Raw genomic sequence first — 16359 nt, forward strand, 5'->3', positions numbered from 1 at the left:
CATTTAATTATTACTTAATAATGATATAGAACTATACATATAATTTTAGAAGTAATAAATTGCTTTCTAAAGAAGTTACTTCCAATTATACCCATGCTCAGTTTACAAAGCTGGGTGAAACATGATGATGTTGGGAAAGGACATATGTGGTGACAGTGAGTATGTATTACAGACTGAGATGTACACTTGTCTTAATTTCAACTTACACTAGTGAGGATGTTTGGAGGTGCCTTATGATCCAGTAATATATTTACAATTGGGGCATGACCCTGTTGTGCAGCTTGGTGCAATGGAGTGTAACCAATACTGGTCACAGCTGCCACATTTGCTTTGTGCTGTAGAAGGAAGCGAACCATGTTGCTTTGTCCAAAGTGGCTTGCTACATGAAGTGGTGTATATCCAGCCTGTAGAAATATGCAAGGAAGTCAGGTATTTTCAGTAATTAACTGATATAATATTATGTTGCATAACAAATATGTACATATACATATATGAAAACATTACTTCATAAAGATATTTTCCAAGGTATTTCAAAAACAAAGGAATGAAAATGAAACAAAAAAGCTATTTACTATGTACTAAATTACAAGGTGGAATAACGTATGAGTGTCTATAACTTCATTTTTCACTGTATAGTAATGGGCATCAGTGGGACGCATACTTTCAGTCTTTGAACTATTTGTCATTAATTGTGCAGATGATTAGATACAAATTTTGTGTAGGACAGATCACAGGCAATTTGTACGGCAACACAGAAGGTGTATAGCCTTACTGCAAAGACAATTGTTTTAAGAATGTTCAGTCAGTAGTATATGGCTGTCTGCAAGAACAATAAGAACTTTCATTAAGAATTACAGTGTCCAGAGTAAATAGAAGAATACTGGTATACTTTTGAAATTATGGACAGATCATCAACCAACTTAATTTGAAACACTTATTTATAATACAAAAGGAAATAATTAGCTATTCAGGAAATCAGTGAGAGATAAGGTAATAAATGAATCACTATAATCTAAAACACAATTAAACAAATTTCATGGTAACGTATGAGTACAGTACCTTAAAACAAAAATCATTGTCAGTTAACTATAAAGCACAGTAATTGAAATATAATATTAAATAACAATCATAATTCATTTAATAACATGCAAATAAGACAGACTGTTGACAAATGTGGGTTAAAAACAAAGGGAAATATGAACAGTAATTCAAATGACAAACTTCATATGAACACAGAGAAAAATAATATAAATAACCTATTAAAATGCAAAGAAACTAAGCCAGGAAGGTCAATGCTCAGTGCCAAGAGTATAAGAAATGGACACTGATTGTGCTGGGGAAGGGTGCAAAAAGGAAATGGTCATGAACCCTTTAAAAAAGTATCCAAGCATTTTGAAGAAGAACTTTACAGAAACCATGGGAAATCCTAAACCAGGTCAGATGAATGGAAATCTCAACCTCACTCCTCCCAAATAAGAGTATCAAGTCTTAAACACTGCAGCACCTGGTAACATCAAATGAAGTAGAGACGCATTCCAAGTGGATGGCTGGCATAATGGGAGTGGTGTAATATCTACCTTTTGTTTTATTCTTGTAATTTGGGTTATTCTGAGAGAAAATGATGCACATGAAAGATGTTAATATTCGAACTGAAATGGAAAAGTTAACTTTAATGAAGTATGTGAAGAGTTGTCATAGGTTCTCTTAAGATATAAAAGTTTATACATGATACACGTGTGTGCAACAGCTTTTGTCCACAGTGGGTGACACACAATACCACATTTAGTTACATAATGTTAGAGTCAAGGTTTTATCAGCAACAGATGATGCTCAATAAAAATGACATCAGCAGCAGCAACAGGAACAGGTGACACACTGACTGTTGTTAGGGAAGTCAGCTGCAGTTATGGACACCAAATGAATCAACAATTCATTGCAGAATTTTGCGTAAGAAACAGGCAAAACTATATTGTAGCAGAACCAATGTCAACATTACAATATGATACACTTGTAACATGAGAGATGAAACAGTGAAAGCGGCAGAGGATCAAATAGGTAAAAAGATGAGGGCTAGTAGAAATCCTTAGGTAATACAAGAGATACTGAATATAATTGATGAAAGGAGAAAATATAAAAATGCAGTAAATGAAGCAGGCAAAAGGATATACAAATGACTAAAAAATTAAATGACAGGAAACGCAAAATGGCTCAGCAGGAATGGTCAGAGTAAAAATGTAACGATTTAAAAGCATATATCACCAGGGCAAAGATAGATACAGCACACACGAAAATTAAAGAGACTTTTGGAGAAAAGAGAACCACATGTATGAATAACAAGAGCTCAGATGGAAAACCAGTCCTAAGCAAAGAAAGGAAAGCAGAAAGGTGGAAGGAGTATACAGAGGGTCTACACAAGGTAGATGTACTTGAGGGCAATATCATGGAAATGGAAGAGAATGTAGATGAAGATGAGATGGGAGATACAATACTGTGTGATGAATTGGTAAAACATAGAAAGCAAAGGGCTATTTACAATTTGTACAGAAACCAGATGGCAGTTATAATAGTCGAGACGCATTACAGGGAAGCTGTTGTTGAGGTGGGAGTCAGGCAGACAACCCCAATGTTATTCAATATGTGTATTGATTAAGCACTAAACGAAACAAAAGAAAAATTTGGAGTAGGAATTAAAGTCCAGGGAAAAGAAATTAAAACTTTGAGGTTTTTTGACAACATTGTAATTCTGCCAGAGACAAAAAATGACCTGGAAGAGTAGTTGAGTGGAATAGACAGTGTCTTCAAAGGAGGGTATAACAAGAATGTCAAAAAAAGCTAAATTAGGATAATGGGATGTAGCTGAATTAAATCAAATGGTGCTGAGGGAATAAGATTAGGAAACCAGACACTTAAAGTAGTAGCTGAATTTCACTATTTGTCCAGCAAAATAACTGATGATGGTTGAAGTAGTGGGTATATAAAATGTAGACTGTTAATGGCAAGAAAATCATTTCTGAAGAAGAGAAATTTGTTAATGTTAAATATAGATTTAAGTGTCAGGAAGTCTTTTCTGAAAGTATCTGTATGGAGTGTGACCATGTATGGAAGTGTAACATGAATAATAAACAAGAAGAGAATTGAAGCATTTGAAATGTGGTGCTACAGAAGAATCTTGAAAATTAAATGGGTAGATCATGTAACTAATGAGGAGATACTGACTACAATTGGGGAGAAAAAAATTGTGGCACAAACTGATTAGAAGAAGGGACTGGTTAGTAAAACACATTCCAAGGCATCAAGGGATCACTAATTTAGTACTGGAGGGAAACATGGGGTGTAAAAATCATAGAGAGTGACCAAGAGATGAATACAGTAACCAGAGGATGCAGTTTGCAGTAGTTATTTGGAGATGAAGAGGCTTGCACAGGATATAGTAGCCTGGAGAACTGCATCAAACCAGCCTTTGGACTTAAGACCACAACAACAACAACAACAGAAACAAAACTATCTATAGAAATAATAGCAACTAGTTACCCTCCAAACAGTGGGTAATCAGTTTACCATTTTATCTGTATGATGATCTAATATCAGGCAACACCTAAGACTTACGAAGCCCAATTGGAGAAAGTGCGCAGCTATAATTGAGAAAAACCATGATTTTTGGTATCCAAAGGTAGGAAAAAAGTTAATATGGTTGTAAATGATTGCTGTATAAATAATGTGTAAAAAAGTGAGTATGTATTAAGTGGGTAAGAAGAGATAAATATAAAGATGGCTAATGAGTTACCACAAATTTTTCTAAGTGCAGAACAAGCACTGAAAAAAATTATATATGTTTATAAGTAACACAGTTGCAAAATACTGACACATTCCTGCAAATCTAAACATAAAGGAGGTGGGTCATAATATAAGTAGATAATTGAATCATGGCAGCATGCTGTGGAGAGTATCAAAGTATGCCCTCTCAGTACTTTCATTTATTGACTACCTACGAAGCCATAAGGGAAGCATTCACCTGTTTTTATTTGTGTGCATTTATTTAACTGAAAATCACACTGAGAGATAAATATGTGCAGCAATCAGTTTTCTGCATGCAAAAAGTATGAAAGTGAGCAAAATTCATTAAAGGATCACTGAAGTTTATGGAGAAAATGCTATGAGTGATGGAATGGTAAGAATATAAATTAGAGCATTTTAAAACGGCTGTTGTAATTTTCATAATGAAATGCAAAATGGGTGATCATTTGTCTTCACTGAAGACTCGGCATAAAAAGTTGATGTAAAGCTTTGAACAGACAACATTACAGCTAGTGATTACCACTTGATATTGTACTCAAACAACATTTAGAGCAGTGCTATAAAAAGTGATGGCATCAAAAATGGCAATTCAGCAGTGGACAGCAACTCATGTTGCAGATTTATGAGAACAGAATTCAGAAGTTGGCAATTTGTTATAATGAGTACCTTAATACTGGTGAAAATGGTACTAAAATGAAGTTTTATGTAACAATAAATTTCTTTTAAAAATGTCTTTATGTTTTTAAGATGAAAATGGTAATTACTTACAAAATCTCAAAGTCTAACTAATGGAATATCATTTGGCATTGTAAAATACTAATTTTGCACCGCCATAAAATATTTTGTATCAGGTGACAAATAAATTTTACACAAGTTATAAACTACATGTAATGCTAAATCAAAACCATCCACAGGGCTCAGCCAGTTGAGTACTTCACACTGGGACTATATAACACTTTTAATTGCAATATCTGAACTGATATCATTCCCATTTCATACAAATTTGTTTATTTTTATAGAATAGTTGTAGACAGTTAGCACCAATTGCAGGTTTTTTGGAAACATCATGGAATAATCAAATTTCACAAGTGATAATCTTACCTTTGTTGTTGTGTCAACTTCTGCTCCATTCTTTAACAGAATCGCTGCAACATTTACCCTGTCTTCCTGTGCACACAAGTGTAGTGGCGCCAGACCATTCTGAAATATAAGATAGCAGTGTTTTCAATATTATCTGTAAGGTAGTAGAAATAGAATAATGGAGAAGTGATTACAAGTTATCAGTTTTTTATAAATTACAGCCATGAGATGGAATTAGTGGTCAGTACTTTCTTACAGGGGTGAAATAATTAGGACTGCTAATAGACACACATAGAAGTACATGACACCAGACTTGTTAATTCCTACCTTGGGGAGGAGAAAGGGATAAGTTGGGGAAGGTAAAGAGAAGGGCAAGGCACTGAGACCTCAGAATGAGGAAAAGAGCAGACAGAGATGAAAGCAGAGGCATCATAGAGTGTTGTGGATCAAAGATAGTAAATTGGTAGGCACTGTGCCATCTTCATCTCAGAGATAATTAGAGGAGAGAGGGAGAAGTAAAGATGGGTTAAAGGAAGAAAAATGAAAACTGTAATGAGAAATAGGTGGAAAAAGGGATAAGAAGATAAATAAATAAAGGTCAGAGAGGGAGAGGAGAGAGGAGAATAAGCACAAAAAAGATGATAACAATGAAAAAAGAGAGAGGGAAGATGTCAACAGAGGTTAACTCTTCTAGGGTGTCAGGACACAAGGGTATCTTGGAGGGTGAGCCCCTGTCTCTGGAGTCTGTGGAAACTAGTATCAGGTGGGAGGATCCAAATAACAGACTCTGTAGTCCTTAAGTCACATAACCACATGCCAGGTTTCCTTAGGGGGACAGGTCTTGTGTCCATTTGTGCACTTGGCCAGTTTAATGGCAGTCTTCCCTATATAGAACACGGTGTGGCAGACATGAGATGGTGGATAAATGTCTCGTGTGACTTCTTGAGTTTGTCTTTCTCTGATATTGTAGGATTTACTGGAGGAGAGGCCCCCTGTAGTGAGTGTCTGCTTGGCAGGTTTTACGGTGGGTATGATTGTATATGCAGGAACTTCCAGATAGGGATAAGGGTTCAGCACTTCCAAAATTCTACCATATCAAAGGCAAGTCAACTTTAAAAACCACACATGCCATTTATCAACTAACTTGAGTCTCCTGCCTGGTGTTTTATATGGGAATGAACCCCACTGATCTACTTGAGTACACAAATGGGTTCAGAAACGTGTGCATCAGGGAATGGGACTGCCCTGTTGCTGAAGATGTTCCTCAGTGTCTGTGACACAATACAGGCTATTCACAGTCTGCCTGGAGATGGTGCCTCATCAGATGTGTGCTCATGTCCCAACATCCTCTTGGAGTTAACCTATGTTAATACATTCCCTTTCTCTTTTTCCATTATTATAATATTTTCTCTCTTATTTATTTATTTTCTTATCCATTTTCTCTCGTAGATCTTAATTACACTATTCAGTTATCTTCCTATGATCCATCTTTGCTTCTCACTCCATCCTTAGAATTATAGAATGAAGCTGGCTCATTGTTTGCCAATGTCTCATCTCTAACCTCCTACTCTCTACAGCCCCTCTTCATTTTTGTCTCCCCTTACCCTCATGACAGGTGGGACACTCACATTGGGTTCTGACTGATGTGCACTCGCTCTTTAACCTTTTTGATCTACCCCTTTCTTCTTCTTGAGGAAGGAACAGATTCTTAAAGATGAGACAGCATCATGTACTTTTATACATAGCTATTGGCAATACTAAATATTTATCCTTTGGAATGTAAGTACTAGACATTGATTGTTTCTTATAATTTTTATAGTTTTCTTGAGTGAATTTTCGTTTTGATGAAACTACATTTGGTTGGTTTTGAACTGGTATTTTATATGAAATACTAAATGCATCACATATTATAAGAATATTATAAGGATAAAAACTTAAATATTAATATTGTGACTGTACCTTTGCCTTATGGTTGGTATCAGCCTGATGTTCTATTAGCAGAGTGGACATGTCTGTATGTCCCTCCTGTGAGCTCAGATGCAAAGGAGTGAATCCAGCTTTTGATTCTGCATTTGCTTTTGCACCATACTCGAGCAAAGTGGTAGCAATATCCATCTACAATAATAGACACAAAATTTAAAGTCTCTACTACACTGATTCCATTTTTATATTTTTTTTAAATGTTATTGGAAGTGCTATGAATCAAATATTAGTATTTTTAATGCATTTTAGACCAAACACAAGCATAGCTTTGGACTCAACTTCGTGTCAAAACGATCTTGCCCAAGTATAGGTTGGTCAAAAAGATCTTGCCCAAGTATAGGTTGGATCACAATTTTCTCAAAGTGCAAGCCTTCTATCATTCAAAAACTGGGCTTATTGTAAATGAGAACTGGACATCTCAGTACCTGTCATCTGTCTGGTGCTGCCTTGTGTTGTCAATTTCTAAAATTATTTTGAAAGAAACATTAGCAAATGTAACACCTGCTATCGTGAACAACTAAGCCAATACAATCACATTGACATAATTTTGTGTGTTACTCACTAGATTTCACAGTTTCTGCAACAAATACATCATGTTTATTGAGTGAGTAAGAAAATTTGGAATTTCACGAAGAAGAAATTGCTCAGTATAATTAGAATTACTCATTAATTTAGCTTGCACTATTTTTAAATTTAATTATACTTTCCACTATCATTTTTTTAAAAAAATTTGTTATCCATCAAAGAACTAAAATAGATATCAAAAATAAATCTTGATGCTTGGTATTTTTTAATATGTATTACTTCTGAAGGTACATCAATTACATATGTGCCAGTAACACTGTATATAACAGCATAAATGACTCATTTCCAAAGCCCAATATTCTTCTCCATAGGGTTAAGGACAGAGGTGTATGATGAAGATGGGATCTATCTGCTCCCAAGAGGTATGTACTTAGTTTGCATGCAAGTTAATCACTGCTGAACAGTGGGCATATCAATACGTTATTAAGTAACATTTTTTTATTTGTTGGTTTTGCTCCTAAAATATATTTGGATTGTTCTATATTTCTGAGTAAATGGAAAAAAATGTTAAGGGAAGATCTCTCTTAATGATTAATAAAATTATCAAGAATTTTTACAGTGTGAAAATTAATTATTTAGTAATTTTGATGGTGTTAGTTAGAAGATTGCAAATATCTAGTGAATAAAATATTATCAAAGGTAACTGGAATAGTCTGTGCACAACATATTCTTTCACTGTCTACCACAATCGTCAATATCTGCTGTGTATATTATCACTTTGCATATAAGTTTTCTAGACTGGCTAAAACCAGACATCAAATGAAGCCCTGATACTGTTCTGAATGCATTTGAAGACATAACCAAAAAAGTGAAACAGCAGGCCAACAAAAACAGCAGCCTGGTAAATGCTTGTTTCATGGAGTTTCTTAACTGATGTAGGGTCAACTATTAAAGATACTCCTCACATCTCACAAATATGGGACGAAATCAACAATTTGTATGAACTTCACACAAAATAATTTACAGTGTAATGAACATCTACTAGTATTCATAATCTGGATGTATTTCTCATTAGTCCAAGGGTTGTATTACAGACCAAAATGAAAAGAGAAAATTTACAATTTTGTAATAAGAAAACAATATCATCAAATAATGAAGAGATGGGTGGGTGAATTACAATCAAATGGCCCAGAACAAAGAAACCACAGAGCTGGAACATTGAATTAGAAAATTTTTCTTCTAGTAAGATGCCAAAGAAGTGACTCCTCTGAGAGGATATTTGAAATAGATATAGATGAAGACAGATTATGATAAAACCATAGATAATATGATACAGGCATGAAACTAGCAAAACTTCGATGAAATACAGAGGTCAACAACCAAAATATCAAGAAATGCCTTAAGATCATTCAGTATGAAGCAATTATAATCAGTTTATTCATTTTATTTTATTCATTCCTTATTCATCTGTAGACTTTAAATTTAATATGTATCTAGTCCAAATGTACATACGAATTTTATGTGAAATCATTACGAGGAAATAGAACACACAAATTTATATGTAAAATTATGTGCACTGAATAATACAAAGAGGTACAATGCATAGTAAGACGAATTCAGAAGAAAAAGGCAAAAAAACTTTTACAAAGCATTTAAGACTGAGCTACAGATATTTCAATCTCCAAGTTTATGCTTCAGGAAAAGAAATGGAGAACCAGCATTGAACAACACAGAAAACTGTGAACTGCCAGCTAATTTTTTTACAAAACTGCTCATCTGTGAATAACCAAAGGAAGTCTGACCTTACTATAATGTGAAATCATATGTTGTACCATCTTCACTCTTTAGTTTCCAAGAAATATAAGAGATTATCAGAAAATTAAAAAGTTATATAGTATGTAAAAAACTGGCATATTTGTGGGAATGTGGAAAACAGCATGTGAAAACCTAAAAAAGATCTTACACAACATAATTCTAAAGATTTGGGATACAGAAGAAATACAGGAAAAATGGATAAGCAAACTGATAACATACAGGGGAATATCAGGGAGGTTTCTAAAAGGGAAGATTGTATAGATTGTATGTGGAACAAATCTTCAATTTCGGATCAATAATACTGCACTACATAATGTCATCACCTTTGTGGATTTAAAAAAAGCAAGAAAGAAAGAAAGAAAAATTTGTAATTCTATCAACAGAGCAATGCTGTTCTCCACACTAAAAGACTTGGTATTAGATAATAAAGTATTGAATTTGATTAAACACTCTCTCATGAACATGAAATGCAAAGGTAAATTACATGCTGAAATTTGGGGAATGTTTGAAATCAGAACAGGAGTCTGACAGTGGGAAGGACTTTCCCTTGTACTCTTTAATAGTGTTTTGGAAAACATCATTAGAGAGTAGGGAAGAATATCACAAAAAGCTGGAATAAATCTGCAGATAAAACTAAGAACAAAACACAAAGGAAACAAAATTAACAGCATGGCCTCTGTGGATGATCTTGTACCTCTACCAAAGATATAGAACCAGCCAACACACAAATAAACCTCCTTGGAAGAATATTGGAAAAAGCAAGGCCACAAATCTTGGCATCCAGGACAAAATACATGACAAATACAGGGTGTTTCAAAAATGACCGGTATATTTGAAACGGCAATAAAAACTAAATGAGCAGCGATAGAAATACACCGTTTGTTGCAATATGCTTGGGACAACAGTACATTTTCAGGCGGACAAACTTTCGAAATTACAGTAGTTACAATTTTCAACAACAGATGGCGCTGCAAGTGATGTGAAAGATATAGAAGACAATGCAGTCTGTGGGTGCGCCATTCTGTACGTTGTCTTTCTGCTGTAAGCGTGTGCTGTTCACAAGGTGCAAGTGTGCTGTGGACAACATGGTTTATTCCTTAGAACAGAGGATTTTTCTGGTGTTGGAAATCCACCGCCTAGAACACAGTGTTGTTGCAACAAGACGAAGTTTTCAATGGAGGTTTAATGTAACCAAAGGACCGAAAGTGATACAATAAAGGATCTGTTTGAAAAATTTCAACGGACTGGTAACGTGCCGGATGAACATGCTGGAAAGGTAGGGTGACCGCGTACGGCAACCACAGAGGGCAACGCGCAGCTAGTGCAGCAGGTGATCCAACAGCGGCCTCGGGTTTCCGTTCGCCGTGTTGCAGCTGCGGTCCAAATGACGCCAATGTCCATGTATCGTCTCATGCGCCAGAGTTTACACCTCTATCCATACAAAATTCAAACGCAGCAAATCCTCAGCGCCGCTACCATTGCTGCACAAGAGACATTCGCTAACGATATAGTGCACAGGATTGACGACGGCGATATGCATATGGGCAGCATTTGGTTTACTGACGAAGCTTATTTTTACCTGGATGGCTTCGTCAATAAACAGAACTGGCGCATATGGGGAACCGAAAAGCCCCATGTTGCAGTCCCATCGTCCCTGCATCCTCAAAAAGTACTGGTCTGGGCCGCCATTTCAATCATTGGCCCATTTTTCAGATCCGAAACGATTACTGCATCACGCTATTTGGACATTCTTTGTGAATTTGTGGCAGTACAAACTGCCTTAGACGACACTGCGAACACCTCGTGGTTTATGCAAGATGGTGCCCGGCCACATCGCACGGCCGACGTCTTTAATTTCCTGAATGAATATTTCGATGATCGTGTGATTGCTTTGGGCTATCTGAAACATACAGGAGGCGGCGTGGATTGGCCTCCCTATTCGCCAGACATGAACCCCTGTGACTTCTTTCTGTGGGGACACTTCAAAGACCAGGTGTACCGCCAGAAACCAGAAACAATTGAACAGCTGAAGCAGTACATCTCATCTGCATGTGAAGCCATTCTGCCAGACACGTTGTCAAAGGTTTCGGGTAATTTCATTCAGAGACTACGCCATATTATTGCTACGCATGGTGGATATGTGGTAAATATCGTACTATAGAGTTTCCCAGACTGCAGCACCATCTGTTGTTGACAATTGTAACTACTGTAATTTCGAAAGTTTGTCTGCCTGAAAATGTACTGTTGTCCCAAGCATATTGCAACAAACTGTGTATTTCTATCGCTGCTCGTTTAGTTTGTATTGCCATTTCAAATATACCGGTCATTTTTGAAACACCCTGTATGTGGGATGTAGACTTCATTTTGAGATTACGACAGAGACAAATGTCCAGTGACCCCAAAACATGTGAATGTGCAGCCCAACTGACAACACCTCTGTGTCTTATCCTCTAGCAACTAGGAAAGGACTGAGTGAGTGTTTTCCTAGCTGCAAGCATCTAGAGAACTGGGCACCCATCAGGTTGGTACCATGTACATGTATGCTCGTCAAGTGGTACTTCCTCTAGGCAAGCCAATAGCACTTTGTCATGAAACAATATCCTTTATGGTTTCTTCAAGAAAGTAAGGTCCAATCACTGTCTCCAGTAACCCTACACCACATTTTCACACTCCAATGTTTCTGACTTTCAACCTGCTTCAGCCAGCAAATTTTCAGTTGTGGCCCAATACTGCATACTTCTTAAATTCGGCCTTCCAAGCTTTGTAATAAGAAAAATAATTCTCTCAAGAAAGAATCTATTATTGTGACAGTACATCAGAATCGAGTGACAGAATTCGATATGTCTTCTGCAATCCCTCTGGTTAATCTGTTAGGCAAGAGGAACATGATATGCATGAAAGGCATTTGCACACAAAATTTGAAAAATGCTAGTTAACTTGTTTCAGGGGCATTCATAATTACACTGGAGCTAGCATGTGATTTATGAGCAGCACAGTCATAAAACCTATTTTGCTCACTCCAGTTGTTAGAGGTTTGCTCTTTACCCTATGCACAGTATTCCAGTGCCCTTAAAATAATAATTCTTTTGCACATGTGCTGAACTGTCACTCCTGGTTGACACCATTTGTCAGTATACTTTTATGCCTACAACTCAACTGTTCTTTTACATTCCTTCTGCATTCTCCATAAAAAAGTAATATATCTAGTTTCTCTTGGTTTGTGAAAGACATTCAAACTAATTGGCACTCAACTACATGCAAACAACACAGAGAGAATGAAAGCTACATTTCCTCTGAACCCCTTTTATACCAGTCTTGTGGTGTTGCAACACTCTGTCTCCTGCTTCTGTGACATGACGTATTTCCTTATTTGGTATGAAATCATGAGCTCCCATATAAGGCAGCAATTAGTTCCATGTTCAAAACAGATAAATTCTAAATTCTAAATATTATTATTCCTCCAAAATTAAGAAAATTATTTCAGTTGAATTCATATCTTTTAGAACTACAATACTCGCAGCAGAAATTACTATATTTTCATATGAAAAAGTAAATTTAACACTAATATCTCCATAATTAATACAGATGTGAAAATAGACTATAAGTTCTTTAGTAAAGACTTTCTCATAATTCATCTGGGTGAAAGCAGAATTATGACATCTTAAATGATTCCAGATATATTTGAGTTGAACAACTTAGCTCAAACATCCAGCACAACAGGAATTTAAGAACAACTTAGTCACAATAGCAACAATGGGGACATAATTAAATTTGTCACTACTCCCCCATCTGTTTCTATTACAGGAGAGATATTTCAAACAAAGTACTAATATAGCTATCTATTTTGAGCATTTTATACCTGATTCTTCCTTGCTGCTATATGAAGAGGTGTGTGGCCATTCTTAGCTGTGGCATGCGGAGAGGCTCCCTTGTCGAGCAACAAGAGGGCAACATTTTGATGGTCATAGTGACTAGCCACATGCAAAGGTGTAACACCATTCTACGAACAATAAAAACAGAAAACATTAGACACTAATGTATGTATTAGTGATACACTTTAACATTTCAGATCCACTTTTTTAAATAAAATAATGGAACTTCTTGCTGCAACAGAAGAATTTGTTTCAGTCCAACCCCACTTGAGAACACAATTAACATTACAAATTTGATAAACAAGCACAAAATATTTATATTTAAAAGTGGCTTGAAATGACCATCTCATTCCAGTTACAGCTTTAGATATTAAGAATGTAGAATACTTATAGTGAAAGAAAAGGGAAAAGATACAACCTCTATGAATGTGAATTCTGTTTCACTAGTATAATAAATAAAGTTAAAAAGCTAAAAATAGCATATGATTTAATCTCACTATAATCTGAATGGCTGTAATATAGAAAAAGAGCAGAGGAAGTGTATTATCAAAAATAAACTTTTGAATATCTTCAACTGGCTTCTCTGTCAGTGTTTGTCAGAACATGTCAGCAATAACAAAAATAAAGTGAATACTTTCTTGATGTTCTGATAATATCACTTATCCTCACTTACTTACAAACTGATTTTCTTCTTCTTGGAACATAGTGAGGTGCCAATTGAATGTCACAAATATAGATCAAATAATGTGGACTTGCTGAGATTGTAATAACACAGATATAGGGTTCTTAACTTGTGATGAGTTGTATTTAATATCAATCAACAAATTACTTACATTTAAAAATAAATAATACAGTTTAATTTAATATTCTAATCTGTTTCTCTAACAAATGCCTAAATTAAACCCATCTTAAGAGAGGAGGAAAAGGAAATAATGATCACTGATTTAGTAATGCACTTGTGTTCTACACCAGATGTCTATTGATTTTAAGTATTTCCAGTACTGTCATCTTTCTACTTTTATTAACAGTGTGTAGAATATTTTAATGTATATGTATGAATTAATTTTCTGGTAAAATATGTTCCACAAAGATCAGATATGTCTTAGGCTACTAGAATACAAGATACGTTTGAGACCAATGAACACAGATATAACCTTCACAGAACTATTTGTATTATTGTACATTAACAGTTGATAGGATGTAGGTGAAGATGAAACAGGAGATACGATACTGTGTGAAGAGTTTGACAGAGCACTGAAAGACCTAAGCCGAAACAAGGCCCCGGGAGTAGATAACATTCCATTAGAACTACTGATAAATTGGTTCAAATGGCTCTGAGCACTATGGGACTTAATTTCTAAGGTCATCAACGCCTAGAACTTTGAACTACTTAAACCTAACTAACCTAAGGACATCACACACATCCATGCCCGAGGCAGGATTCGAACCTGCGACCGTAGCGGTTGCGCGGCTCCAGACTGTAGCGTCAAGAACCGCTCAGCCACTCTGACCGGCAACTACTGATAACCTTCGCAGAGCCAGCCCTGACAAAACTCTACCATCTGGTGAGCATGATGTATGAGGCAGGCGAAATACCCTCAGACTTCAAGAAGAATATAATACTTCCAATCCCAAAGAAAGCAGGTGTTGACAGATGTGAAAATTACCAAACTATCAGTTTAATAAGCCATGGCTGCAAAATACTAACACGAATCCTTTACAGATGAATGGAAACACTGGTAGAAGCTGACCACCGGGAAGATCAGTTTGGATTCCATAGAAATGTTGGAACACATGAGGCATTACTGACCCTACAACTTATCTTAGAAGCTAGATTAAGGGAAGGCAAAGCTACGTTTCTAGCATTTGTAGATTTAGAGAAAGCTTTTGACGATGTTGACTGGAATACTCTCTTTCAAATTCTGAAGATGGCAGGAGTAAAATACAGGAAGCGAAAGGCTATTTACAATTTGTACAGAAAGCAAATGACAGTTGTAAGAGTCGAGGGGCACAAAAGGGAAGCAGTGATTGGGAACGGAGTGAGACAGGGTTGTAGCCTATCCCCAATGTTATTCAATCTGTATATTGAGCAAGCAGTGAAGGAAACAAAAGAAAAATTCAGAGTAGGAATAAAAATCCATGGAGAAGAAATAAAAACTTTGAGGTTTGCCGATGACATTGTAATTCTATCAGGGACAGAAAAAGAGCTGGAAGAGCAGCTGAACGGAATGGACAGTGTCTTGAAAGGAGGATATAAGATGAACATCAACAAAAGCAAAATGAGGATAATGGAATGTAGTCGAATTAAATAGGTTGATGCTGAGGGTATTAGATTAGGAAATGAAGCGCTTAAAGTAGTAAATGAGTTTTGCTATTGGGAGGGAAAAATAACTGATGATGGTCAAAGTAGAGAGGATATACAATGTAGACTGGCAATGGAAAGGAAAGCGTTTCTGAAGAAGAGAAATTTGTTAACATTGAGTATAGATTTAAGTGTCGGGAAATCATTACCGAAAGTATTTGTATGGAGTGTGGCCATGTAGGGAAGTGAAACGTGACAGTAAATAGTTTGGACAAGAAGAAAATAGAAGCTTTCGAAATGTGGTGCTACAGAATAATGCTGAAGATTAGATTGGTAGATCACATAACTAATGAAGAGGTAATGAATAGAATTAAGGAGAAGGAAAATTTGTGGTACACCTTGACTAGAAGAAGGGATCAGTTGGTAGAACATGTTCTGAGGCATCAAGGGATCACCAATTTAGTATTGGAGGGCAGCGTGGAGGGTAAAAATCATGGAGGGAGATGAAGAGATGAATACACTAAACAGATTCAGAAGGATGTAGGTTGCAGTAGGTATTGGGAGGTGAAGAAGCTTGCACAGGATAGAGTAGCATGGAGAGTTGCATCAAACCAGTCTCTTGGTCTCCCCATTTCCATAATATTGTCCTCAAGTACACTGCCCTTGTCTAGGCCCTCTATATACTCGCTCCACCTTTCTGCTTTCCCTTCTTTGCTTAGAACTGGGTTTCCATCTGAACTCTTGATATTCATACAAGTGGTTCTCTGTTCTCCAAACGTCTCTTTAATTTTCCTGTAGGCACTATCTATCTTCTCCCTAGTGAGATAACCCTCGACATCCTTACATTTGTCCTCTAACCATCCCTGCTTAGCCATTTTGCACATCTTGTCGATCTTGTTTTTGAGATGTTTGTATTCCTTTTTGCCTGCTTCATTTACTGCATTTTTATATTTTCTCCTTTCATCAATTAAGTTCAATATTTCTTCT

At 36.2% G+C, this 16359-nt stretch overlaps 1 protein-coding gene across 1 annotated transcript in view; it reads right to left on the minus strand.

Annotated features, from left to right (window-relative positions):
• LOC126297950 (titin-like) overlaps positions 1–16359 on the minus strand; it is an 817179-nt gene that overhangs the window by 489789 nt on the left and 311031 nt on the right. Inside the window, exons 12-15 of the mRNA XM_049989271.1 lie at positions 13058–13198; positions 6835–6990; positions 4897–4995; positions 207–404 (exon numbers count right to left, since the gene is read on the minus strand). Of these exons, the coding sequence (XP_049845228.1) occupies positions 207–404; positions 4897–4995; positions 6835–6990; positions 13058–13198 (594 nt within the window). The remainder of the gene's footprint in view (positions 1–206; positions 405–4896; positions 4996–6834; positions 6991–13057; positions 13199–16359) is intronic.

The sequence above is a fragment of the Schistocerca gregaria genome, chromosome X (genome assembly GCF_023897955.1).
Source record: "Schistocerca gregaria isolate iqSchGreg1 chromosome X, iqSchGreg1.2, whole genome shotgun sequence".
Taxonomy (NCBI): Eukaryota; Metazoa; Arthropoda; class Insecta; order Orthoptera; family Acrididae; genus Schistocerca; species Schistocerca gregaria.